Source organism: Agelaius phoeniceus, chromosome 5, assembly GCF_051311805.1.
Source record: "Agelaius phoeniceus isolate bAgePho1 chromosome 5, bAgePho1.hap1, whole genome shotgun sequence".
NCBI classification, from domain to species: Eukaryota; Metazoa; Chordata; class Aves; order Passeriformes; family Icteridae; genus Agelaius; species Agelaius phoeniceus.
The window spans coordinates 27,574,788-27,602,333 of NC_135269.1; the positions used below are offsets into that span (position 1 = coordinate 27,574,788).

Below are 27,546 nucleotides of genomic sequence, written 5' to 3' on the forward strand. Positions count from 1 at the left end.
TTAAAACCTGAAAGTTTATGTTGATCTTCCTGGTTATTCTGACCAAATGGAGCTACTAATTGTTCAGTATTAATGTTTCCTGGGGGGAAAAAAAGCCATCATAGATACACTGAATTTGTTACTCCTACCATCGTAACAGGAGGAAGAGTTTATGCACAAAAGTGCTGGTGTTGAGGTGTCTGGACTTAAGATATCAGTTGAGTGGAGATATCTGGACATGGTGATTGTGACATGGATTTGTTACACTGATTAGCCATGCAGTCAAGCTTTGTGTCAGGTTGTATTTATGTGAAGGGCTTTTTAAAAACACTTGACATTTTGGGACTGTTTTTGAGCATAAAAACCTATTTTCTATGGGGTTTTCTGTGTGTTTGTTTTTAATTATGTTAAAAATTTATCTGAGAACTAAGCTAATACTGGAACCGTGAGGGATATTTTTTCTTACTTCAGTTTTTATAGTACAGAAAATCATGTCTTTGTAGAGTGAGTCCATGAGAAGTCTGTAAAATTTATAGACCTGATTTCTTTCTGAAGAAAAGACCTGACTGGCAGCTGGACTTTTTAAAAGAACAACTTTGTACTATCTAACTGTGAATCCTCTCTTGCAGTGCAAAAGGAAATGCATAGCTTGGGTTTAAAGTCATGTCTGGTGGTTGTATTTACTGAGAACCTTTAATGATGGTATCCATTATACTGAGTCTAAAAATGGGATAGATCCTGAATCAATGAATTTCTTAAGTATAAGCATTAATGTGCTCAACCCCACTTGGATTTCCATACAAATGGAACTTTATAAAGAGATACCTTATATTTTCACCAAAATTCAAAACTAGTCTAAGACTTAGAGTTTCTTAAAATCCCAAACTGATTGTTATGATTTTTTTCACTACTAGCAACCTGTAGTTGAGAAGAACTCATGAACGGGATGTAAAATAAATGAAACTGAATTTGGGGGATACTTTATTTAAGACATCAAAGGGAAATATATAAGACTACATTGTCTCATGTTTTCATGAAAACGTATTTTGGATTTACTTTGGATAGAAAATGTGATCTGCCAATTATAGTGAAATACTTCTTTTTACTTTAAGGTCATTTAAAAAGGCAATTCTGCTAGAAAATGGGAATCTCATGTTTCATGTTTTTTTACCTAGGATGTTCATCATATGTATTGCTGTAGAATGTAAATGCTCTATTCACTTTCCAGAAGCAATAAGCAGTTTTGTTTCATAAAATCTACTATAAAAAAAAGAAGTCACAGTAATGCTCCTAATAGTATGGAGAATAGCTGTGTTCCTTTGGTGAAAGGTGGAGATAGCTTTTTTTAAAAAAACTTGTTATAAATGTGTCTGTATAATACGAACAGTCCACCAGGCATTTTGCATTTTTTTGAGATAAAAGGTGTAAGTGTGAAGACATTGAGGTAAATTAATAAATTGATAGTATCATGCCAACTATTATTTTTGGAGATGCTATAGTTTTATAACACCGTAGTTTTTGTTTCCCAATATTTTATACTGTGAAGAAAAAGAGAGAAAATAAAACCTTTAGGCAATGCTAAGTCCTATTTATAGCTACCTAATTTTGAATTTAGCAAAATTGGGTGTATAACTCTCAGACAGTGTTTTAGCCCAACAGTCTAACTACTTGCAAACCAAAAGGTTTGTCCCTAATTAGCTTTTCTGATTAGCAGATACTACCTACAGACAGCAGTTCTATATACACATAAAGCCTTTTTAGTGAATTGTTGTAATGTGTTTGTATATAGGCAGGTGATTAAATACTCCCTTGTTCACACTGGTTTGATAGAGCTAGTAGTTTTGCATTGTGAAAAATAGATATTGACAGCAGAATGTTCCTTCAGAAACCCATCTGGATATTCTTGCTCCTTGTATCATTATGAAAGTGTCAACATCTCTGAAGGTATTTGACTGGTTGCTCTTTTCTGTTGAACAGGAAGCCATTGTGAGCCAGCCAGTGTGAGATACGAATTTAGGGATGTTTTTGACCACATGCCTAGCTTTTGAGCTGAATTTATGTGCAAGTTAAACACCAGGGCACTTAGGGTACACAGCTGACCAAGCAGAAGGCTTTCCTTCAGTCCTTCCTACCCACTTGCGAAGTGGACAGACCGAGTGTATCTTTTTTATAGTCTCTTTTGAATGCAATAATGTTCTATTGTAACGTTCCTGAGCAATTTTTGAGGTGCCTCTCAAGGATAGCAATCTTAACATCTTTCTCCCACAGACAGTTATTTCTCATCAGGACTGTAAGATCAAAGAAGAACTCCTCACACTCCACAGTTTGGATTTTTAGTGGCTAGAATGTCATTTTTTGATCCAGGAAGAAAGACCCACTGCCAAGAGTTTCCTGTTGTCTAGCTTCAGGTGGTTTCATGTGACATCCCGGCATTCCAAGTAGCAAATTTCTTTTACTTAACAACACTGTTTTCTCAATAATGAAAATTTGAAAGGATCTTGAATTTGCAAATTACTTGAGTTTTTAACTACTAGCATTTACATTGCTATTTTGAAGATGAGTTGTTATTTGATGAAATATAAGAAAATAAATGAATCAGAACTTAGAGCAATGGAATTATTAGGGAGAAAGTTCTTGTCTGAGAACTTTTTACCATCTTGGTTTTGGGAAACTCTTGACATAGTAGTTTGTTTGTATATAAACGAATCGACAACATTAACAGAGAGTATCTGTAATAAAAGTATTCATTGCAGCTAGTATGACTGCAAACCTGAAGCAAGAGCCCTTAATTCTTGTTAAATAGGCAGAGTGGTCACTGTTCCAAACTGGAATCTTGCAGAGAACCTATAGAAAAAAAATTAAGTTCAAATGTTATTGAAAATGTGATTTAGGTTCCCTTATAATCTTCATTAATTTCATTTTATGTAGTCTTTACATTCTGTTTCCATTTCACAATATCTAGGCCTGAGAATTTGCAAGGAATTAAGACATCATCATAGCAACAATTAAAGCAATAGAACTTTGACATAAAAAGGTGGGATTTCTTGTTTAAAGTGCCATATGGAAGTAGCATGTTTTTTAGTGGAATGGTTTTCCTTCAGTGATGAATAAAGTAATTATGTTCATGTATTGAACATTATTACTTATATTTTCATCTTACCTGCTGAAATTCAACATGGCCACATCAGCCCTCATAAAATTGCCAAGAATATAGGCAGTATGAAGAGATAGCACTGAGCAATGTATCCATAGAACAGCAACCTTTTTGTATCCATAGAACTAAAAATCCTTGTTATGAATGTTAGTGGGCTTTGGCACACTTGTGGCCAGGAAACAGCAGAGTTCCCATTCAGAACTACTGTTCTGAACTACGGTATGAAATAGAAAATCACTGGGTTATTTAGGAATATAGGAGTTATAGGCAATATCCTCTTAACTTGTGTTTAGTGCTAATGTGCATATTTCCCCTGTTGCCATGGAATAACTTGTTTTACTGTTTTTAAGCATCACTTCTAGCTTACAGTAGCTTACTTCCCTCCAACTGTCTCTTACTGTTTGGCTTAGTTTTCACATTGCTGAAATATCTGCAAAGTTTATTTTGTACTATTTAATTAGGAAGTATTAACTTTCACAAACTTTGCATGCTGCTGGGATCTTTAAAGAACAATCTCAAACTTTTTTCCTGTTAATTTTGTATTTCACTTTTCTCTTCAGTTATGTAACAAATAAAAGTAAGATTCACAGCAAAGTTCTTTCGCTTTGACAATACAACTCTCCATAACTTTAGTATTTTGAAAAACACTTTCTTGTTCTTTCTATTTTACTGTGGGAGCATGTGTAGGAGAGATTTCTTCTAAGAGAGTCTTGGTTTATGCTATTGCAGTAATAACTTTGATACCAAACATACTTAAATTTTTCTTTCTTCATTGTCAAAACTTTTGAACATGGAAAATTGTCTTTCCTGATGTAGCGAATATTTATTTGTCTCTTCTATCAATTTCATTATATGTGATATCAATTAATTGGTTTCCATTTTGCAAATTTTTGAGTATTTACTTCAGAAAAAGATGTAGGGGCAGATATAGAATATTTTTTAAAAAGATATAGGTTATTTGTAATAGATAATGGATTAACACATGTTAACATGGTGTTAAGTCTCTCTTTTCAAAGAAGATTTCTCCCATAATGTCTCCCATAATTTTAGTGAAGTTATCTGCTTTCCAATCAAGTCAGTGTACAGCTGTAAGGTTGCTATTCAGAGAGCAGTTGTGTTTTGCTTCAGGATTTACTTAAGTGCATTCAGTTCTTTTCTCCCCTTCACAGCAACACATACATTTTTCATTTAATGGCACAGTAGTTGACAGAAATTAAGCTATAAAATGTGCGAAATGTGAGTCTGCTTAACATAGAGCATTAACTGTTTGTCTGCATTTGCTGTCTAATATTGACTTTCATATAAGGTTTCTCAGTATCATTTTCCATGGTTACTACCCTTATAATGTGAGGAGTTAGTTTTCATATTTGCTGCTTCTGTTGGAGCTGTGTGTGTATGTTTAAAACGTAGGCATTAGAGCATAAGCATCTTGCAGAGAAGTATTGTTTCCATGGAGCTTAGGTTTAAGCTCATTTTATCTTTTTTTTAACATAATAGCCTTTATTTTAAAGAGGCATTTTCCCACAGCTTCAAGTTCAAACATGACATAATTTTTTAAAATATCTTTCATGAAAACAATAGAAAAAAAAGAGGATATTTAAACTGGAAATTGCTTTCTTATTTATAATTGGTTTTTTTCAGCTAAACTGAGAATTGTTTATTAAAACTGTTATTGTATTACACTACATCACCAAACACAACCACTAACATTTGCATAAACCACATTATGTACACTTTTAGTATATTCTTTGTCACAGTGAGTTATTTATTAGAGGAAGCATCTGCTCTTTTCCATGGCCTGAGTGTTGAATGCATGGGAAAGCATGTAACATGACTACAACAATCTAGCTTCATTTGAAATGCTGAATATCTGCCAGTTAGAATTATGAAAACACTGCATAAAATATAGTGACATGTTTCTGCTGCTGAGGTTAGCACTGCATTCATTATGCTCACAATTTACCCATGTCTTCACACATTTATAGTTTAGGCTATATTAGTGAGTTTTGTGTTGTAAGGCATTAGCTTTAGCTAATGAACCTTTAGCTTTCAGGGATTTATGTCTGTACAGCTTTTGTATGAACTTTTAAATTTAAAAGGTGGATTTTTGAAATTATGCATTGGAAAAAGAGAAAAATAAACCTGTATTTGGGGTGTTATATAAATAAGGCTCAATTTTTCATACATCAAGTTTGAAAAAGCAAATCTAAATTTTGAGTGGTTTCTGAAAAACTAAACATTGTATTTACATTTCTAACTAAAAAGGAAAACAATTCTAACACGCTTTTTAAAACTGATGTTTTTCTCAGCTCTGTGGAAGGCTTTCTGAAACTTAAAAAGGCTGTTTCAGGTGTTGGTGGGAAATAAGTATTTCACTTAACTCTGTACATGTATTATTCCTACAACTGCAAACCTGCAATTTCAGATGTTTGCTGAAAGAGTAAAAGATACTACTCTTTTAAAATCCTTGCTAGAAATAATTTGTGCAGACCAGAGTAGATCCTCTGGTGTCATTACCTTTAAATGAGACTATTGGTGATTTTCCAGATTCTGTAATATATCATGAACCTTATTATATGTTCTATGACAGATTACACATCCAAGTGTTTCTAGCTGTCATAACAATGAACATTTCTGATAGTTTGACTCATGAAAAAATATTCTAATTGTGTGATACTATGAAACTTGATTTGGTTAAATCATTAGTAATAGATAAATGCGTTTTTACTAGCCATAAATTATAGTACTATTCCTGATATCTTAGACTAGAAAGGCAGTCAAAATAAAAATTTCACCATCTACTTTGGATTCTTGTGACATAGGAAATAATTTCAGTTGTTTTTGCTTAGTACATTATTGTGGCAAACTTGTGCAATGCCATTCAGGTTCACACATTTCCCTTTCCACCTTGCTGCATGTCAGAAAAATGTTCTAATTATCTTGAGTCACTGGTCAGGACTTCTTTCTTGCTTGAATTCTTGATTCCTCTCAGCAACCTTCAGTTACTTATTAATATTTCAGTGTGAAGTGTCCCAATCCAACAAGGTTATATATCAGTCTGTTTACAAATGTCAAGTCTGCAAGTACACTCAGACTAGATGTAAGGAAATTTTTTTTTACAGCGAGGATGGTGAATCACTGGAATAGTTTACCCAGAAAGGAGGTAGATGCTCATCCCTGGAAACATTCAAGGTCAGGGGCTCTGAGCAGCCTGTCTAGCTTAAGATACCCCTCCCCATAGCAAGGGGTTTGGCTAGATGACCTTTAAAGGTGCCTTCCAACCCAAACCATTCCATAATTACATGACATACATGGGATAAATGCAATATTCATTGCTCACTCTCAGGATAATCAGGAGCTTTGGGTTGATGGAGCATGTAAGATCAGTAACTCTCAAAGTTTCATCAATAAAGTGTCATAGTACTCTTCTAAGGAGCAGCTGGGCAGAACTGATCATACTGTGATAGAGGGGCAGCCACCTGGATTCTAGATGCTGGTCCTCTGGCCTTCAGCAAGCCAGAGGAGACAGCATCATACCCTCGTGGATCTCAAGGGGTATGTCAGAATTTAATAGCTGTTCTTCACTATCTGTATAAATGAAAAAGATATTTCTAAAGGTGGCAGATACATTGCATTCTTCCTTTCTGTGTTTCCCAGATTATTTCTACTTTAAAAGAGAGTCATGTGTGACCCTGGTGTGTTGTCCCATGTTCCAGGGAAGTAATAAAGTGTCAAGTGACTTGATTTTTATAGAAAAGGATATTGACAGAATTTAAAAAATTCTGTAAAGTACAAATTCTATCTTCTGGTCAGGGTGTCAGTTCAGATTAGGTGTCTCCTGAGCCTCTACCATTCTATTCATAGCTCATACAAACGCAAACTTGCATATACCTCAGCCCTTAGTCATACATCATTCAGTTTTATTCTTAAAAGGAAGGCAAGACTATATAGAAGGCAGAAACAAGGAAAAAATGTGGAAAAAACGTGGGAAAAAAAGGTCCAACTCAACATCATGTAGTTCTTGAAGATTTAGTCATATTATGGCACATTTTTTCACAATTCTGTTTAACCCTTTGCAATGGCCAAAAATAGATAATTTTAGGAACAATTTCATTCCCACTGATTAACAATCTCTTACCCTTGTGCAGGTTTCAGATAGTGTATCATAGGTATTATACTTTCAAACTTATGCTCAGAGGAGAACCAGCTGACTGCAGGCCTATGAATAAGGGCAGCAGTGTGTCCCTGGCATGTGCTCTGCAACTTCAGTGTCACATTACTCTTTCTTTCTACAAGACAAAAGATCTAATTTACATTGATCAGTATGGGTGGCTGTTCTCTAGTGATTTCCCACTAGAGTGACTCACTCACTCTCAATGTTGGGGTATTTTTTTACTTCTATTGTGTATGTATTTTTATCCTTTCCACAAAAAAAACCCTACTTATTTTAATGTGTGAGAAGCCCAGAACATTATTTTTGTGAAGTTATAATTTCAAATAAGGATAAATTGTGCCTTGATGATGGTGGTCAGTTATAGGTCTCATGTTCAGCAATTTGGAGTGGTTAATAAAAATTTGAGATTGAATAATCTCTATTTTTAAAACAAAAATTAGACTCTGATTTTGATTTCAGGACTAAAGATAAAGGAAAAGTATTTGTAGAATTTTTTATTATGGAGTTGATAATAACTTGGGCATGTAGAATGACTGTAGTTACTTGTTGCAGTTGGTTGAGAGCTTTCAAGAAAAGAACAGAATCACATTGCTTCATACCTGAGCAATATCTGCTCACATTTAAGTTGGTGAATTAGTTTAGATCTTAGAAATTTCTAGAAATGCTCAGGACCAGCAAAATGGAGAACATTTTGCAGCAACCAAAAGACTTTACAATGTCAGTGATGAGAAATTTTCTTTTTTCTTTTTGGTACATAAGCACTTTTTAATAAAGGTATATCATCTTCACTTAATGGGTTGATAGAATTTCTGTCTTTCTAAAGTATTAACAATTCTTTTTTGGCTCTAACTCATTTAACTTTTGCTGGACATACTATTATATTTTATTTATTAGAGAGATAATTAGGAAGACTTTAATTGCTGGTAGTTTACATTCTGACAATTTTCTGAGTAACCCCATCATTTTTATTTATTCTTCTCTGACATTTATATTCATGCACTGTTAATTACAGAATGTTGAATAACATTCAGAAAATCAAATTGAATGTTAAGAGCAATTAGGAAAGGAGTAGAGTACAAAAAAAATCATTATGTCAGTATGACTGCTTGGTGAGCCCTCATCTTGAATGAGGAAATCTGAGAAAAAGTCATCCCTGTCACATCATTGAAAACTGAGAGGATGAAGGGTGACAGAGATGGTCAAAATCCTGGAACAGCTGGGCAAGTAGGCTAATATTTCTCAGTCCCTAAAGGGGAGGACATGGCAAGTGTCTATGTCTGTGACATCACAAGGAGGGGATAAGTAAAGAACAGCCCTTTATAGCCATCTAAAGTATAAAACAGCAATGTCAAACTTGGTGAGATAGCTGAAAACAAAATGGAGGCATGCAAACTATGAAAGGGGACGTGCTCTAAAGGCAACTGGAGAAGGCAATTCTAGAAAGTTGGTTTGGTACACATGTGAAACAAAGTCAGCACCTTTTGACTATGAAGTCTGAGACCCACAAGGTGTTGCAGAAGGAGGAGCAGTTACTGCAGGCTTGACCTAATCTCAGGCTGGTTTCACTGTTCTCTAGGTCAGCACTGTTGGCTGCCTTTACAGGTAGAATGTTGGGTGACACAAGGTATGTTCCAAAGTCTGTTCTAACATTTGGTGTATCAACTTTTAATTTATTTTTTTTTAATGCAGCTGAACTCAGGCACAGAACAGAATTTCCCTTGGGTGTTTTGTGACAATTTTAAGGCTGCAGTATTTCTTCATGGGCTTCTCTAGGCAGATTTACTATAATTAGGGTTTTGGCATTCTGACTTAAATGCATGTTTCTTGAAGGGTACAAGGATTAGATTGAAGTCTCCTGTTTTAGTCATTGCCTTGGTAAATAAATTTTTGCCTCTGCCTTTTTACAGCAGACTTAAATGGACAGGATAAAAATTCTCTTTTTTTTCAAGGTTGGAAGGATTTCTTCTCTTCAGCTGTTACGATGCCTCTGTGTAATTTTCTATTAACTTCATTTAAGGAATCACATGGCTTAAGTTAATAAAGTTATATTTGGAACTACAGGAAATCTACTTGCCAAATTTTGTAATCTTATAATGTCTACTACCTGAAACTGGTTATTATTAGTCTGTATATGTGAGATTACTAATACTGAGAGCTCATAATCTGACTACGTAGAAACTGGAAAGGTAGAAACAGGTAGAGATACAATCTCATTCCTCATTTAGATATGTTTTTTGAATGCTGACCAACAATTTTGTATTGTTTGCTGGTACATACTAATTTTTTTTAAATTACAAATGCATCTTAGTATTCAATTTATTATTTACTTATTATATTTATTTATTTATTATTCTTTTTATTTGTACAATTTTTTTTCCTGATCACTGTTACCAGTGCTCATTTTCAAGTTCTTTGTTAGTTTAACCTGTGATTTAAATCTTTCTCTACCAAAATCATCAATAATTTTGAAGTGAAGCTATTCTTGGTGTCATCTTAACCCTATTCTTCGAGAAGCCTTGAATTATTGCCAAACTATGAACTTACATAAAGATGAAATGACCACAATTACCAGGAAAAAACCCCAAAAACTAAGAGTCATGTAATTATATGCTAACAGTATAAATCATTTATCCAAAAAGGAACTGTTACCTACAGCCATAGCTTACCTCAGCTAATATAGATTCTTGGTGAAGAAATTGTTACTCCACATTTTGTTTTAGACATTATGTTCTTCAGTCATTTTCTTAGTAGGGCTATGATAATATCTAACTGTCAGGGTGCTTTCCTGCCCTTTGCCTTTTATTATATCATATTTGATTTGTGTCTGATGCTTGACTTTCAGAGACATCCATATGTCCAATGTAAGAAAGATGTGGAAATATGTCTTTGCCCATTCAATTGCTTTCTGCTGGTATTAAAGAAATAAATCTCTGTTGAAACAGGATGTTATCTTCTTATTCATGGTCAAAACTAGAAACAGTCTGCTTGATTGGATTACTGTACCAGTAAAACTTTTAATTCCTTTTTTCCTCCTCCCTCAACATTTGCTAATCATTAGAATTTGCTACAGATTGCTGTTATGGGACCTTTTGTCATTATTTTGCTCAAATGTAGAGCAGTAATTCATCTTCATTCACAGCCTGGGATCCTGCCATCCATATGTACAAGGCATATTTTAAGTTTTCTTATATGTAATGTAAATATTTTGTAAAACTGTCCCTGAAGAGAATGTAATTGTAGTGGTTAATGTAATTGTTGCTCTCATGAGATACAATTAAAAAAGAAAATGAGACATCCCCTGAATTACAAGCTAGCAAAACAGGTATTGCAAAAGCAGTAATCCAGTTTTCATTAAATAAAAAGTTTGATGAATGAAGTTCTTCTGTAAACTGAAAAAGAACTGTATTATATGAAAATTTAAAGAAATAAATGTTTTCTTCTAGCATGCAAGTTATTCTTCTGGTCTGTTACAGTTTGGATTTCAGCAGAATGTGGTATTTAATTTGCTGAATTCTAAACCCTGCTGGCCAGAGTTATTGAGCCTAGTCCTTTTCCTGTGTCATCTGAGAAATACCTCTCTTACCTACTGAAATTTTTGCATTTCAGGAATCCTATTCAAAGAAGAGAGGTTATGCACTGGAAGCAATACCTTCTGTACCTCTGGATGCAGTTCCTTCAGAAAATGACAGCAGTCTTTGTGATTCCATAGACATAGCAGTCACCAAAAAGCCTTGTTCCCTAGAGATAGCAAGAGTTCCTTCCTCAAGACCAGGTAAATCACCAAATAATCCTTTACACAGTCATTGGTGTAAGGGTTAATCTATAGAATATGTAGGTTTATGTTTTTAAGCATGCAATTCTCTGTTTATCACAGTGTGATTATAGTCTTCCATTAGCTACTATAAGAGCTTCACATCCGAATAAAGATTAATAGCAAAATGTTGTAGAAGTGAAAACAAAGCAGATGTTTAAATACTTTCCTAGATAAAGACGAGGTTTCAAACAGCCAAATTAGAAAGTGTTTCTTGTAGACAAGCCTTTTGCAATAATCCTTTAACCAACCTGTTTCTTTTTTTTCTAAGTACCCCTTAGCTACAACATTATGGAACTACTTCAAAATTCAAAGTACTCTGCATTTTCATGTTACGTGAAAGAATACCTCATCCATTTTTGAAAATTAAATATTGAATGAGAATTAAGAGAATATTAAATATTAAATGACAGTTTGACAGACTGCTGTTTGTGTTATATACTGCTGCTATTGTGTTATATATACATAGTTTTAAACTATTTTAACTCTTTGCTGTTCAAAGCAATAATAGAATTATTAATAGAATAGAATTATTAATAGAATACTAATAGAATTATGCTAAGTCAGATATTATCTCTAAGTCTGGTATTATCTGTAAGAATTGTGTATGTGTTCTCCAAAATTATATGATCTCTTCCATTACCCTATTTTGAACTCTTCATTAGTCACCACCTGGTACAGGAATTTCAGAATAGAGAAATTTTGCTCCAAGTAATTGGACTGAGAGTCTGCTGTGACAAATGACAGTTCTCAGCAGCAGAGACCTATTTGAAACAGGCAATTGACTTTCCGACCTGTGTGATCTTGATTAGGAATCATGATTTGGGTAATGTACAAGGATGACAGATGATTGTTGACTAACATCGTGCTACTGCTCTGGTCTGTGTGAGGGGAAGCACCTTCTTGATTTTACAGCTGAACTAATATTGAAGGAGTGCCAGAGCTGTATCAGGCATAGTGTATGAGGGCCAGATAGCAAGATACAGCTTTGTAGTTTGCAAGGTAAGGTGGAGTGGATTGTAGTTCCTACCTCTCTTTTCAATTTGGGCTAAAGAAGACTTGCTGGAACCTGAATTATTAGCAGCAGTCTAAAAGGTGGCACAAAATAGGATAGCATCTTTGTAGCATAGCTGCACAGAATGGACCAGAATCTGACTTGAACATCAGCATGACTACTTGCTTCTACTACTTGTTTCTGACTTTGATGATTTTGACTCTGATAGTCTTAAACAAAATTAGTCTGTGCAGGACAATATTGTGGGTTGCTTTTCAGTAGAGGAAGAAAATAACAAATTATCTTTGTTTTTCACACTTCTACTTGAATAATTGCTATAAATATATTTATTGTAGTGGAAACACTACCATACACATACCCAATAAATTGATAGGGGGAGTTGATTACCTGTCTTCTTAATAATGGGGCTCAACAACAAATCTTCCCATTTTTTAAAACAAGATGGAGCTTTTACTACTTAAAATACCAGCTTTGGAATTGTGCTGTCTGCTGAACATAAGCATTTTTCTTAGGCATAGTAAATCCATTAAGATCAGCAAGAAACACAGATCCTATGAAGGACATTTTTATATCTTAATCTGTAAATATGTTTTGTATAAAGTTTAAAATAGTGTGTGTCAGACACCTAGAGTATAACCAAGGAAGCTGTAGGACATTCATGAGGGTGTGCATGATATTTAGAAGATCTAACAGATCAATGAGTTGACAATACAAATGTACTGTAATTCCTTCTGTTAATTTTCCATATACCACTATGATATTTTTCTCTTGGCATTTTATTTGGAAGAACATTCAGCTGTATAGAAAAATGTAGTTTTATTTTAAGCTATAAATGTAGAAGCTATCTAACTGGCCTTGCTTGCAAGCCATATCTGGAATCATGTTAGCTCTTATCTTACACTAGAAATGGACCAAATGAAATAAATCTTATAATAAATAAATCTAACAATAAATCTCAGTTATAAGGTATTTAGCTCTAGGTGTAATTGTATGCGAAGTCATCCTGCCACTTTAGGTTGTATGGAGTTATTGCTTGAATAAGTTACATATCATTATAGATCATTTATTTAAAATAAATATCTAATTCTGCATGGGTTTTTTTCCTGAATTTCCCTCAGTTTTTGTGTCACCGAGACATGCCAACTTTGGGAATACTATTTCAGATCTCTGTATTATGTGATATATAGGGTTCTGGGGAGAAAAAACAGACTGCTCTGTAGTTCTCCTGAGTCTTGTTGTTGAACTGGTAGGGAATCACAGAGGACGAGAACTCCATGCAGCAAATGGTAAAGGCTTCTTTGTTTTCAGAAAGAAAAACTGAATAGAAAGAAATTAAAAGTAGTCATAAAGTTGGTTATCTTTACTTCTGAAACCCTATTTTCTGTGACTTTTATGTCTGTTTGCAAGAAATTAGGTTTATATAGGAAGAGGAACAGTTACATTTATTGGTTTATGCTCACAGTTAAAGCAATTGCTTCTAATTAGCACAGATTTAAGAGTAAGAAAGACTGTGTGTCTCAGTCCAAGTTAAACTGTTCTTTTTTTCTGTAAAAGAGTAATAGGACAAGTTTGGCAGAAATTATTTCTCATCTTTTTTTTTTGAACTAGTAGTTAACACATGATAGGAATATTCTGAAATACTGTGCTCTTTGAGAACATTCATTCCATTAAGTAAAATATAAATTTGGGGTTAAAATTTCATAGATCCATCTCATAAAATGAATATAAAATAGTGATTCATTAATCAATCTGACTGATTCTTCTGTTGGCTATTGTTCTGTTGGATATGTACTGTATCCAACAGTATCAATATTTCTTAAAGTAGGCATTTCTGCTACTCATCTTAATTTTTACACTGCTCTTCTGTTTAAAAAGTTCACATGACATATTTAACCTTGAAAAATAGTAATGAAATTTTATTAGTTCATAAGCCATGCATTAGAATTTTCCTTTTGCTTTTAGGGATGTAACGAAATTTTGTGAATTATAGGAACAAATCATCTTGGAGAAGGTGTAAATGAATTTAAAATTATGTTCATGAAGTTAGTGTGGTTTTGGTCACTTATATAGAGTCCAGAATACTGATTTAGGTATTGGGGCTGCTTTGGGGCTCTGATGTCCAAGATCCTTACAGACTTGTACCCTTAGTAGCTTAGACATTCTGTATCACAATCCATCCTTGCACCTCGTAGTGTCATCCATTTTATTTAGGAGAGATATTGAATGAAATCTGAGCTACATTAGGGTTTTCTAGTTGTAGTTAAATGCATGTCCCTACCCAGCAGGGAGATTTATATCTCTTTGAGTCGGATTTTACCATTTCTACTGCAGAAACTCCCTATGACTGACACCCGGGGACAGTTCACATGTTAAATTTTCAATAATAGTGAGTGATGGCCAGTAATAATTAAACTATTTTTAGATCTCCTTGAGTATCATCAGGAAATAGAACTTTTCAAACTCTGTCCCAAATAACTTGTGGAAGAAAAATACAACCACCTTCCTTGGGAAATTTCTTCTGTCTATGCAGATTAACAAAGGTTTTAATAAAACATCTCAATGACAAGAGACATTTCTCTGTGCCAACTGCATGAGAATCATCATTGGATAAGAGAATTCTAGTTCAAGAACCTCTTATGTTTCATTATGTTACTTCACTGTGGCTGCAGGTCAGGGATGCCTTAGTGAGCCATCTTCAACTCTAAAAACAGCTGAGCTGTGGCAATGCAGAACTCAGTGTGGGCTGCAAAATCCAGCTGAGAAGTAAGGTGAATACTATAGGGCTTCACTTGTGCTGAGCTCTCAGCCACTGCACAATCAGCAACTCTCAAGGCAGTAATTTTAAAGATAGCTCTTGTACAACTACTCTACCCAGTTATATCAAAGGTATGGGTTCTATCAGGGATAAAAATTGTCCTTAGACATGTTGTGTTGCCAGTAGCCTAAAGCAGGCAAACGCAAGGCAGGGAGCTGAAACATAAAGAAAGAGATAGCAGCTATTCTGCTCCTTTGCCCAGCTAAGTGTACTTTGAAACAATCTTGCTTTTGTTAGTCAGGGTGTTTTGTTATCTGAAAAAATTGCTTGGTTTGTGCTTAAATGCCAGTGACTCCTCAGGAGGACCAGGCAGTTAATAAATCTGTAATTAATCATACCTTTTTATTATAGCCTCATAATCACAACAGGGAAATTAATAAAAAGTAGTTGACATTGAATTAATACACTCTACCAAACTGTCCCCAGGCTGGCCAGTTCTTTGCACTATTAGGGTTAGTTTTTTTTTTTTTTGCTTTCTCAGCCTGGCATCCCTCTCCTGTCATTACAGTGAAAATGAACCTGAAAACTTGTCAGTGTGTCATATCACCTCAGCTGTATAACACTGTGTCAGCAGTCTCACACAGATATCTAGGAGTCTCTTCTCCAGAAACCTGAATAGAAAAAAGAGCCTAGCTGTGATAACATTTTTATCAACATTAAAATATGTCTTCTACTTAATTTCAAAATCATCAAATACTTGGCTTGGTAAATAAAGTTCTATTTGTCAGATCATCAGTTTCTGTTTGACTTCAGTAATCCTTAATATTTGCACACTTCAGTTTTCCAGTTTGAGACTAAGATCCCAGATACATATTTTCTAACTTGATTAATTTATACCTTCAGTTTTGTGCAGTTATTTTCTAGTTATAAGCAAATCAGTGAAAAGTGGCCACAAGAAGGAACCATCACACTGCCAGATATAAAAAATTGTCTGAATGAAAAGAAGTTCAAGAGTGTAGCTTTAGTCATCGATGCTTCACCACTTTGAAACTCCAATTGATCTGAAGGGTCAGACACAAACCTTTCTGAAAGCCACTCACACTTGTATTGCTTCAAGCAGGACTGCTAATAGAGCTGTATTTCATTTCAGTATGCTTTTTAAACCAGAGATAGTAGGATATAGTGCTCTTAAACACATGACCTACAGTCTAACTCCCCAGGCTTAAATACTTTCAACGAAGGATATTTAATGATCAAGAAAATCATCTTAGTTGTATGGAAGGGCATAATAAAGGAGCCAGGGTAACAGTTGGTCTAAACCAGCTGAAAATACTCTATGAAATTTAGCCTAATTGAACATAAATGTTTCTGAAACAACTGGCTGTTCATGAAGGCTTTTGATACTGTGGTGCATATTCTAAATCATTACTACCTTCCTGCCATCAGTGCTGAATTTTCTAAGCAGCAGGGATGTGAACAGAGAACTTCAGAATGCTTATCAGGGCCATTAAAACTTACTAGTGCTTCAGGACCTGACATGACATCACAGCACCAGCCTGCCAGAGCTGAGGAAATGTTTCAACAACACTTTGGCACCTGATGTCATTCTTGGGGCTGTTCTGTGCAGGGCCATGAGTTGGACATTGGTGATCTTGTTGACCCTTCCAAGGAATTGTTATCAGAATATTCTGTGATTCAGCGGTGATATATAGGTGCTAATCAAATGTCCCTTCTTGTTCTCTCTATTACTCAAGGGGACATTATCTCCAAAGAGTGTAATTGGTCTGTATGTTGAGGGAGAAGCAAGGAGCCACTCAGAGCTTGTCATTAGAGAGCACAGGGCATAGGTATCATAATGTGAGCCCTGCATCCTTTTGGTGGAGTTGGTTCCCTGACAAAAGAGGGTTGTGTTTCCATAACAACCTAATAGCTGAACAAATCTTAGGCAGCAAGCATTTTCTTCTCTTAAGTAATTTTTTGCCTTAGAGAAATGCTCCCATTGTTAAATAAAGTTTCCCAGTTCTCAGGATGTTTTGCATGATATAATCCCCCTTTACATCTAGCACAGAAAGAGTATCATAGGCCATGGAAAGAATGAGCAAGAGAGCCTCACAGTGCCCTGAAACTATGACAATATTCCCCTTAAAGGGAGAAAAGTTAGATTCTAGTCCTTATGTAGTTCCTTTCAAGACAGATCTTCAAAATATCTTGCTTTTGTGCCTGTTGCTCTTCAAACTCATCTGTATTAGAATCACTGATTTCTGTGCTAGGTATTAAGAAGCTTCTTATTTCCAACTTCAGTGTATTGATGGCCAACTCCAGTCAAGACAGATTTATCCTAAAATTCTGTCTTTGGAGAAGTTGGAGCTCTCCAAGAACTCTTGTGAAATCAAATCTGGATTAAAATATTTATACCAATGGAAGTGGTTGAACTGGAAAACAGATACTTTTTTTTTTCAATTAAATGTTATATTTAGTCCAAATGAAAATAGTTTGATTTGGTTGTTTATGTGCTTTTTAGTAAAATTTACTTCAAAGTAAAAATTGAAAATTAGCAAAATTTTTCACCTGAACTTTTGATCAATAACTTATTAATAGTGAAATTTAATGTCAAGACCTATACTTTGTTTTTCTCTCCTATTCTTTTCCTTACTTTATCCCATGTTTGAACTAAATGGACATAATTTAGCTATTGTACAGAATGTATCAACTGACTTGTTTTAACAGGTAAATTTACAATGTTGTAAGGTTCACATTCAGAGTTTCAAGATACACATCTTTGCCAGCACACAGTACCAGAAACCAAACTACCCTTCTCCTGACTTTCAGTGGTGACACATTTTGTGTTTGTCATTCCAACTGCCACAGGATGTAGTGCAGGATATAGTGCACATTTATCAGAAGTGATTTTGTCTAGTACATTAATATGTGTGTACAGTTAAGATTTTTTGGTTTCATGTGAACTTTTAATGAAAATCAAGAGAATGCTGATGGAAGAGTGAAATATACAATAGCTCTTCTATCTTGCATTTTGCTGGGTTTTTTCTTCAGTACAGCTAGTTCTTTTTTTTAAGCACCCTTCAAAACCAGAAAAGATTCCTGAAACTTATGCCTGGAGTATTTGCTGCTGTAGCTGTTTCTATAACAGAAATTACAATTTTATAATTTCTTTTAAGTTTTAAAGTATCTTCTGGAATTTTATAGTTCCTTTTAATTTTTTAAAGTACAAATCCCCAAAATATGAGAAGCTTTGGAGTTTTGTCTTACCATAATGATATTTTCATACCTGGTTTTTGTATTCCTGATATTATTTAATTAGGATGCTTTCTACTGACTTTTTAAGTACTGTATCTCCTAGAGGAGCACAGTTCACCTGTGGTCTTGTATTGGTCACTATTTTATTGACAAAGGGGTTATAAACCTGCTGGTCTCAATAACTAGATCTTCAAGTGATCTGAGTCTCAGGCTGAAATGTATTTTTAATGTCATTGATGTTAGCACATGTTTTGATACTGATTTCAGTTGAGTTAGATTTTCACTGTGTACATCATCTTCCAAAAGAAGGTGCTTCATTAGAATTAGGAATTAGTCAATTAAGTACTGATATGAGACTGGGAAAATATCTCTTGTATTATGAGATGAAGAATGAGGTACTGTCTTGAGAATATTGCCCTTCTGATTTTGTCTGAGATCAGGAGAAGATGCCTCTCAAATTATCTGCTACACGGTTGTAGTTGGAAGTGGCTGTAGACTGGTCAGTGAGGTGTGTAACTCTGATTTCTGCCCTGTGAACTACCTCCTTCAATTCCAGTTGTGACAACATATTGAAGCTGTGGTCCACCCTAGCTATATTTGGGTAGTGTTCTGGAGGTGAGTGAGACAGCCTGAAAATCCTTTCTACAGTGAAGTTTGTTCCTAGGTTGTCCAGGTTTGGAGGTTTCTGGTATTAGCCAAGAAACAGGCCCAGTTGATCTGTATTCACTTTTTGTAGACAGGTGCTGTCCCATATTCTTTCTTGACATGTCTTGTAGCCTGCTGTCAATAGATACACCCACAGTGCACATCTCCCCTCCCTAATGTTTAAAGAAGAAAATATCCATGCTTTATTGTTTCAATTTTCTGCACAATGTAGGAAATGTTGTTTTTTTGTTAGAAGTTACAAAGGGAGAGGAAAAAAATTAACTTTTGTTGTACAAAATAAGCACCATTTTCATTAGGATTTGACCCTAATTATAAATGTATTAGCAGAACAAATTAAGAGATGAGGGAAAATAAATTATAGAAACTTTCAGTAGCAGTTCTTCCTCTGGCTTCCCCTCTAAGCAGTCCAGGGCAGCATGAGATAAAGCCATAGATTCCTCTAAGACAGCTGTTCCATTAGTTATTCTATTTTAAACAGTGAAATTTTGTATTTGGATAAACCTTTGTTATCATAAAACTCTCAAATTAATAACTAGAAAATTGAAATAATCCACTTTTGTCACCAAATGAGTGGCAGACTCTAACTCCAAAGCAGTAAGATAAAAATGAATTCTTTGCAGTGTTGGGAATAAAAAAATTCTGCCTTTTTTTACTTTTTTTATTATTTTCACTTCTTGACTTTTGAAAAAAATGGGAATTTTTCCTGCAGGGCTAAAATAAAACTTCACTGTCATAAACTGAGAAGTAGACTGTGGAACAGACAGAAGTATTCAGTGATTGCTGTTTCTAGAGTGCTTTCTTGGCTGACTCTTCCCCATTTAACTGGCAGCTTTCAGAATCCTGACAAAGAGCATTAAAGGAATGAGGTCTGTGTAGGCTTTTTGACACTCCTTCTACCCATTGTAGGTTTGCAGGATAAGGATGGTAAAACTGTTACCTTTTTTCCATTTGGGTAGGGCACTCTTCTCATGCACATTATTTGGAAGAATTCAGTATAAAAATTTTTTAATTTTCGCCACTGCAAAGACAGACCACTTGAGTAAAGTTTATTAATCCAAATTTACTTGTAGTACTTACCTCTATTCCAAAAACTTTACATATTATTTAACCTTGGTTTTTAACTAAAAAGATCCAGTTTTTCTGAAATAACATTAATTTGCATGACCTGTGTCCCTTCCATTTATTATTAATGGTGATCCATATCAGCTATTCCATTATTCCTGATCTCAGGCTGAAAGCCTATAATGACCAAGGTTACTCCATTAGCTTCCTTTTAATCTTAAATCTTATCAATATGCCAGGTACTATTAAGAGACAGCACCATTTATTGAGATGAATTCTTGCCAGATCTTTTTGAAATCTTGGATACAAATTAGATATATTGATTAAAAATTTCTAGCTTTAGTAACTCTCATTTAACATTCGTTTGGAATATTATCCTACGAGTTTCTGTTTGATATTTCGGGAAAATATTTTTCATCTCTCAGTTTATAATAATGTTGACCCTGCCACATTTCTAGAGTGATGTACCATAATTTTGTTTCTTCCATTGTCCATTTCCCCCACATTTTTATGACCTTGATGCAGCAGAAGTCATGTGAAGAAACAGCATTATTATCATAAAGGCTTCTTCAGAGTGCCTATGCACAGGAGACTGCATTGAGGTTGCACAATTGAGGTGTCAATTCTTACATATTGCAGCTCTAATGTACTTTCCATTAAAACCTTATCATCCCTCTAAAAGGTTTTTAGTATATAATTAGGATAATTGCTCCCCTGGATAGCATCTCTGATAATATCCTGAAGAATGAAATCTTATTCTTAAAAATACTCTGTCATATTTGAAGTTAACACACATGGAGGTGGTGATACCATGGGATCAGTTCATTATCAAAATACATGCACTCTCCGCCCATCCATTATGTTCCAGTAAATATGTTTATTTTGAAGTAATTTCATTTTCCAAAGGACTAGCTTCTGTTTTCTCTACCAACACAAGGAAAAAGGCTTCTGCTCAGCATATGTTAAAATTTTTCTGATGTTTTATTATTATTCATTAAAATGCAGTTGAAAAAAATCAGCCCTCACAGGAGTTTTTGGCAATTTTTGCAAATGAGTGCTCATCAAAGTGTGTTCATTCTGACCAATGCTCAGTTTCATCCATCCTGGTGTGATTACTGTCTAGAATGATCTCATTATACACTTGACTGCATGCTGTCAGACAAAAACCCTTTTTCAAATCAAAACAATAATTCAAAGGAACATAATTATTTTTGGCTGTTTTGCATTTTAAAGCCCACATGAAAATATTATTTAGCAGGATTTGAGTTTTTCTTTGTTAAATGACTATTAGTTGCGATGTTCTTTGTAGTACTTTTGAGTTGGGGCTGGAATATATATAGACCACATAGAACATATTCCATTCTAGTAAGTAATACTACATCTCAGAGTGCTGATGGGATTGTTTGATAATTGAGCAGATGTAAATGACAGTGCCTTTCATAAGTGGCAGTAACTTAATAGATAAATGGGAAATAATACTTCTGTAAAAGTATTAAGTAAAATATTATTAAAAAGTATTAAGTAAAAAATACTTTTCACCAAATTGCTACTATTAGGAGTAATAGTAAAACTTCATCTATAAATTTGTTTGCAGTTTACATGCATCTGGTACATTCTAGAGGAATATAAGCTTGAAATAGGTATAGCATTGCACATAGATCTTAATAGGTATATAGCTAATATTACATGTCTCCTGATGCACCTGTGAATTTTCTGCCAATGTTACCCTGATCTTCTACAAAGCTTTTCAGTTTGACTCTTACTCCATTTTAGAAGCTGGGAAGAACCAGTTATCTTGAGCTCATAGGTTTTATCCTCTTATATTCAAGACTAGATACTGTGCTATTTTGCATGAAGATGAAGTTGAGTCCTATAGTTTGAGAGATTCAGTGCTCAAGAGCTAGTGCTTCACTTGAGTTATGTCTATAATGCAGTGCCATTCAAGTACTGTAAAAAAAGCTCAAGTGGTTTTCAGAAACACTGGAACTGCAATAGAGGTATGTGTTGAATCAGACAAAGAACTCTGTCTTTTGTGGAAAATTAATTTCTCTGCTGTTTGGTCTCTTAGTTTCAGATGGTAAAGCCGCTCAGCTCTAAATGTTTAATCAATAGACACTACAATATACTTATCTTAGGGTACTCTAGACATTCTCAGCATTACCAATGCTCCTGATCTCTCCTGCTCCTTGTATAGTTTTTCCAGCTTTGTTGGTATTTTTATATTGAAGATTGCAAGTTTAACACAGTTTATTAGGGAATGGCTTGTGACTTGCTGCAGATGGCAAGTAGATGTGTAGCACAGTTTTTGTTATGTGATTACCTTTGATTTAGCTATTAGATTTGATTACCTGGGCAATCCCTTGTGTTTCTATGCCCCATATCAGGGATGTGGAAGATCAGGGGAACCCTAAGCATCAGACTATAATATGAGTGACTATACATGTATCTCAGAACACGAGAATTCTATTCAATACATCCTGTGTGCATCCCAGCTCCATGCTAGACACCCCATACAGTAAGTCTTCCCTTTGCTCACCACCAAACAAACTAAAAAAGTTTTTCTGGCTCTTCTGATTGGCAGTCTTTAGGAGAATTTATTTTGGTGACTGACTGTGTCAAAATTGGAATATTATACCATCCAATCAACTGAATAGCCATGCTAATAATTTTATTTCAGCATTGGCCTGAATCAGATTTGAAATACTAGATTTTATTAAAAAAAAAATAAAATACTCCTATTTCCGCTGTCTTAACCTCGCCAGTAAAAAACCAACTGAAATGTAGTTTTGTGAAAAGAATTAAGAGATTGTATTTAACACTTGAATATGTTTTAATGTGTTCCACTGGGAATTCTTTCTAATAAGAATTATATGTTTTAAGAATTTTTAATAAACTTTTCTATTAACTTTGGTACATTTGGAAAACAGAAATCTTGGCATAGCTTGCTAAATTTTGTTTAAGTCAAAATATTTGTGACAATATTAAGCAATTTCTAAAATAAACCAATTTTGTACATAATGAACAGATTTATTTGCTTTATTCAGTGTAATAAATGATTAAAAAATAGAAAAACGTTGATTCCTAGTGAAGGTACTCAGTGTTGCATTAAAAAAAATCCTCCTATTCTATTTGAAGCTAAACCACTCATTTATTTCCATTTTCTCTGCTTCTGTCTCCCTTTCACATTTGCTAGTCCTGATGGCAACGTATAGCTTGCTGCCAAAAAGTTTTCTTCTCTTACTTTACAGAAATTTGATTTTTGTTCTTTTCGTACCATTTTCTTCTTATGCCACCTCAAAAGAAAACTTGAAGTGTGCAAGTCATGTAGGATTTTGCTATATATCAAAACAGGGTGGGAAAGGGTTTCTATTGCCTATCCACAAACATATAGATGCAGCATATATTTAATAGTATCTAATAACAGAATAATTTGCTACTGCAACAGAATATCAAATTAGTCTTTTTCTTTTTTTTTCCTGATATGCATTAAAATATCTCAGTTTTGGAAGAACCCATATGAAAGAATATGTTCACACCCAGCTGCTTTATTGTTATCAGAAAACAGGTAGTCTTCAAAAAGACCATTTCATATTTTGTGGCTCCAGAGCAGAATGTGTTCTTTCTGTAGTGCAGTATAGCACTGTATGTGGTTGTAACTGTTCTGGATGATGACATTAAAACCAGCTGTTAGTAAGAATACTCTTTGCAGTCTAGCTCCAGTTCACCCCATGTCCTTTTTCTTTCAGAAATCATTCTCTTCATGTTGTAAGATACATAATAAATACTGCAGCACAATTAAAACCATTTTCTTACCCATAGGACTGGGATTAACACTAAAGTTTTATCCAAGAGCATTTCCATTACTTTTATGTCTATTTATGTCATACAATATGGTGAAAAGATAACAGAACTTCCTGTGAATATTGTGAAAGTAAATTTTGAAAAAAAAACTTTTTTCTAATCAATTATGTAAGTTGTCTTTCAAAGTTATTCTCATCCAATCTGATATAACTGCAAAAAGAATTTGCTAGTGATCAATTTAACAAAAGTGTGTTCTTATGGAATAGTGCCATTTGCAGTAGGAAGTTGTTACTGGTTAGGAGTTCTGCCAGTAAGAGTGACAGGACTTGTGTGGGTCTTTTAGTTAAATTCTTACCTGTATTCCAGTGTGATTAATTGTGATTTTTTGTTATAATTTATGAACTGTAAATTACGGAAACTTGAAAAATTCAAGCCATATTTTTCTCCATAAAACTTGACAAACTCCCAATAGTTTTACTAATAGATTTTATTGTAATCCCTCTTTGTTTCTGCTCCACTGTGCTGGAATACTCCTTCTTGTCTAAATCTACTGATTTGGACTGATCTAAATCAACCAAACAGGCCAAAGCTGCATGGTCTGAAAATTGAGATTTTTTCATTTGCTGTCAATAGCAAATACAAATGGCTCACCTCTTCAATATATACAGTTTTGTGCTAATGTTATCACTCCTTTATGTAGTTAACTGCAGCCCTCAAAAATTCCAACAATCTATCCAAATTAGGTATCTGTGCTCTCTATAATAAGTGTAGTAGGTTGTATTAGTGGGAAAACATGATGGGAAGAATTTTAAGAAATTTACAAAGCTAGCGTATGGATTTTACAGAACCTAAAACCCAAATGAGAAACCTACGGTTTCAATCAATAGACTGATCTGTTGAGAAGATTCTAAACACTCAGAGAAGTTATGTAAATCCTGCTTTGTCAGTCAGAAGATGAATAATGTCTAAATATATAACTTTTTTAATATATCATTTTATCTGAATTGAAGGAGATAGAAAATAAATTAATGCAGGAATATTAGTAAAAGGGGTAGAATTTTAGTATTTTTCAGGTGAAAATGATGGGTACAAATGAAATATATAAAATATGGCAAAAAAGTTTTGGCAAACTAATTATAAAATGGAAAATTCAGAAATTAAAAATGCTATCAAATTTTTTGAGGTCTTGAGTTATTAGAAACTTTAATGCTGTACTGCCAAAAATTAGCTGGTTGAAAATTGGATTGTGTTATTGCAAAATTATCCACAGTAGTTCCTTTCGCTTTTTCAAGTCATTTGGACACTATCAGGGCAACATATTGGTCTATATGGTCCAGTCTGGTCCTCTCTGGTCCAGATGCTTTGGTATCTCTTTCAAATTGAACAGTAAAGCCCATAAAGAATCCCTGAATTCTTACTGTGTATTTGTAGTGTATTCTATCTGCTGGACAAGTTCTTTATGCTTAATGAATATAACTGTTATACATGATACAATATGCAATACATATTAACAAGATACTTCTTTCAGTGCAAATGTCTATTAAATACAAAAATGTAAACTTTCAGGGTGAGAGTTGAGCTTCCTAAATCTCTCTGAAGCTGCTTGAAAATTTAGATACTTTAAATAGGAATAACTGGATTGTGAAACATTTTAAAACATATCTGTGTCTTTGGTTTTAAAATGTTTTGGTTAGCACTTTGACTTCAGTATTCTGACAAAGAGCTTTATTAATTATGTGATACCTAGAAGAACTGAAAATATAGGTTTTTTCCATTAATTGATTTTCACCGTAGCTGTAGATAGATGTATATTGGGAGGTTTATCTTCAAGACTGCTTAAATTATTTATTAACTGAGCTTCATCCCTGGGGTGTGTGGCTATCATTGGCATTATTTAAATAATTTGAGAACACTTACTCTCACCACCTTCTGTAGTTTATTTTCTGAAATAATTTGACAATGTAGCCTAATTCAGTAATCATCTGTTGCCTTTGTGAGGGTGGAGTATTTTTTCTGTGCACCACACTCTGGTTATTTTCTTTGGTTTATAGGAGAAGCCTTATGAAATACTAAGGCATGCATATGATCACATTCAGTGACCTCTCACTGATAAATTAAATTTAAAAATAAGCACAGAAATCCCCAATACCTACCATTCTTTTTTGAGGTAATTTTTTTTACAAGACTATTAGGCATCCCGGTTTTTAGTTAATGGCTAAGATAACAAAAAATATTTTGGCACATGTAACTATACCATATGCTTTTCACTGAACTCCCAGAAATATGCTGCTTGTGTGTTGAGACAGGGCAAATACAGAAATCTGTGAAATACCTGTCATAGACAAGTGCAATCATTTCACTACAAACCTTTTAAATATGGAAAAGCCAGCAAAAAAGCTATTAGACAAAAATAAAAAAGGTAGATGGCAACTGTGTGGTATTGTTTTTGAATGCTCAATTAAACATCAGCAGCTTGCAGAGGCAGTCTCAAAAGGTTACTCAGGAAATGGTGGAAATCACCCATCATCTCTCATTAGTACTTAATGAGAGATGTTTTTCCAGACAGTTGCCTGGTATTACAAGGGTTATGCAGGCTTGAAGCAGTTCCAAAGTCTGTTTGTGCAGGTGGGTGATTAGAGGAAATAAAAACTTGATAATAGTCATACCCAACTCTCTTGGATGATGCAGAAACAACTAAACAAACCCCCTGCTGCCACTGGAATGCACTTCACTGGTAATTAATTCCAAATACAATCCTGAAATAACTGCCACATCCAAGACTGGGGCAGTTATAGCTTTGAGTGCTTTCAACAAGACAGTTGCAGATATATATTTACAATTCTACTCAGAACAACAGTTATTCAGGGTTAAGTGTGTGGGAACCAAGCAAATTCAAAAGAGCAAATTCAAACAGTTGAGTCCAACCATTACCCCTATGCATCCAGTGTAGCTACCTACTGATTCTGTTATTCACTATTCCATCTGTTCTTTTGAAATGTCTCTGGTAATGTTTGTTCCTTGAAATCCTGAAATACACGGTTGTCCTTATCTGTAGCTTGTAGATTTATTCCATATTGAATAGTCATGTAGGAGAGATTTGCTGTGAGGATTTAGTCAAGTAAAACAATTTGAAAGCTGAATCCTATGCTATGGGAAATTACTTAGTCCTGTTTGAGGCTACTCTGTACCATGAATGTTTTTGTTATCTCCCTGACAAAATAGGAGATTTTTTTTTCTGGATTTCTGTATGAACTGCTTAATTTACTATAGGCTATTGCTGTTACTCTTTGCAATGGGTCCCCCACTTACAGGGGACAACACATTTTTATCACACATGCTGTTCAAGAAGTCTTACACATGGCATCTGTAGATAAAATCAGTGTGGTTCCTGCTATTTTGTGACCTGCTCTGCTCAGTTTTGGGTTATGTTAATTCTTTCCTATTTGATGGCTTGGGCTCCTGCCTTTTAAATCTGCTCTTGCTGGAATTCAGCAGCCAAGAGTGATCCACAGAGAATGAACTGAGCCCAAGTCCTGTCCTCATACAAACACACTTACTTTTACTGAAGTCTGTGGGTTTGGATTTAGAATAATGGGTTTCTCCTTGCTCTGCCTTAGAAAGGGTTGTTAATGAGCCCTCTACAAAATTCAGGGCATCACTGGGTCAGAATTCTCTTTACCATGCAGAGTCAGATTTAGATGACTCCTCATGTGGGCCTGTGTCTCCCTCTTGCTTGTGGATCAAGCTCAAAGATTCCCTGAAATGGAATCAGGGAAGTTTCTTGGTCTCCTCAGCATGAGAGTATCAGCATATTCCTGATAAAGCATCCATATCTTTGATTATCATAGGAATCAGAAATTGCTGGTTTATCTAT

The 27,546-nt window shown here is 34.5% G+C and overlaps 1 protein-coding gene across 9 annotated transcripts in view; it reads left to right on the forward strand.

Moving 5' to 3' along the window:
• ANKS1B (ankyrin repeat and sterile alpha motif domain containing 1B) overlaps positions 1–27,546 on the forward strand; it is a 408,217-nt gene that overhangs the window by 105,977 nt on the left and 274,694 nt on the right. For all 9 annotated transcript variants that reach the window (XM_077178718.1, XM_077178715.1, XM_077178724.1 and 6 more), the window contains one exon: positions 10,914–11,079. In XM_077178718.1, coding sequence (XP_077034833.1) covers positions 10,914–11,079 — 166 coding nt within the window. The remainder of the gene's footprint in view (positions 1–10,913; positions 11,080–27,546) is intronic.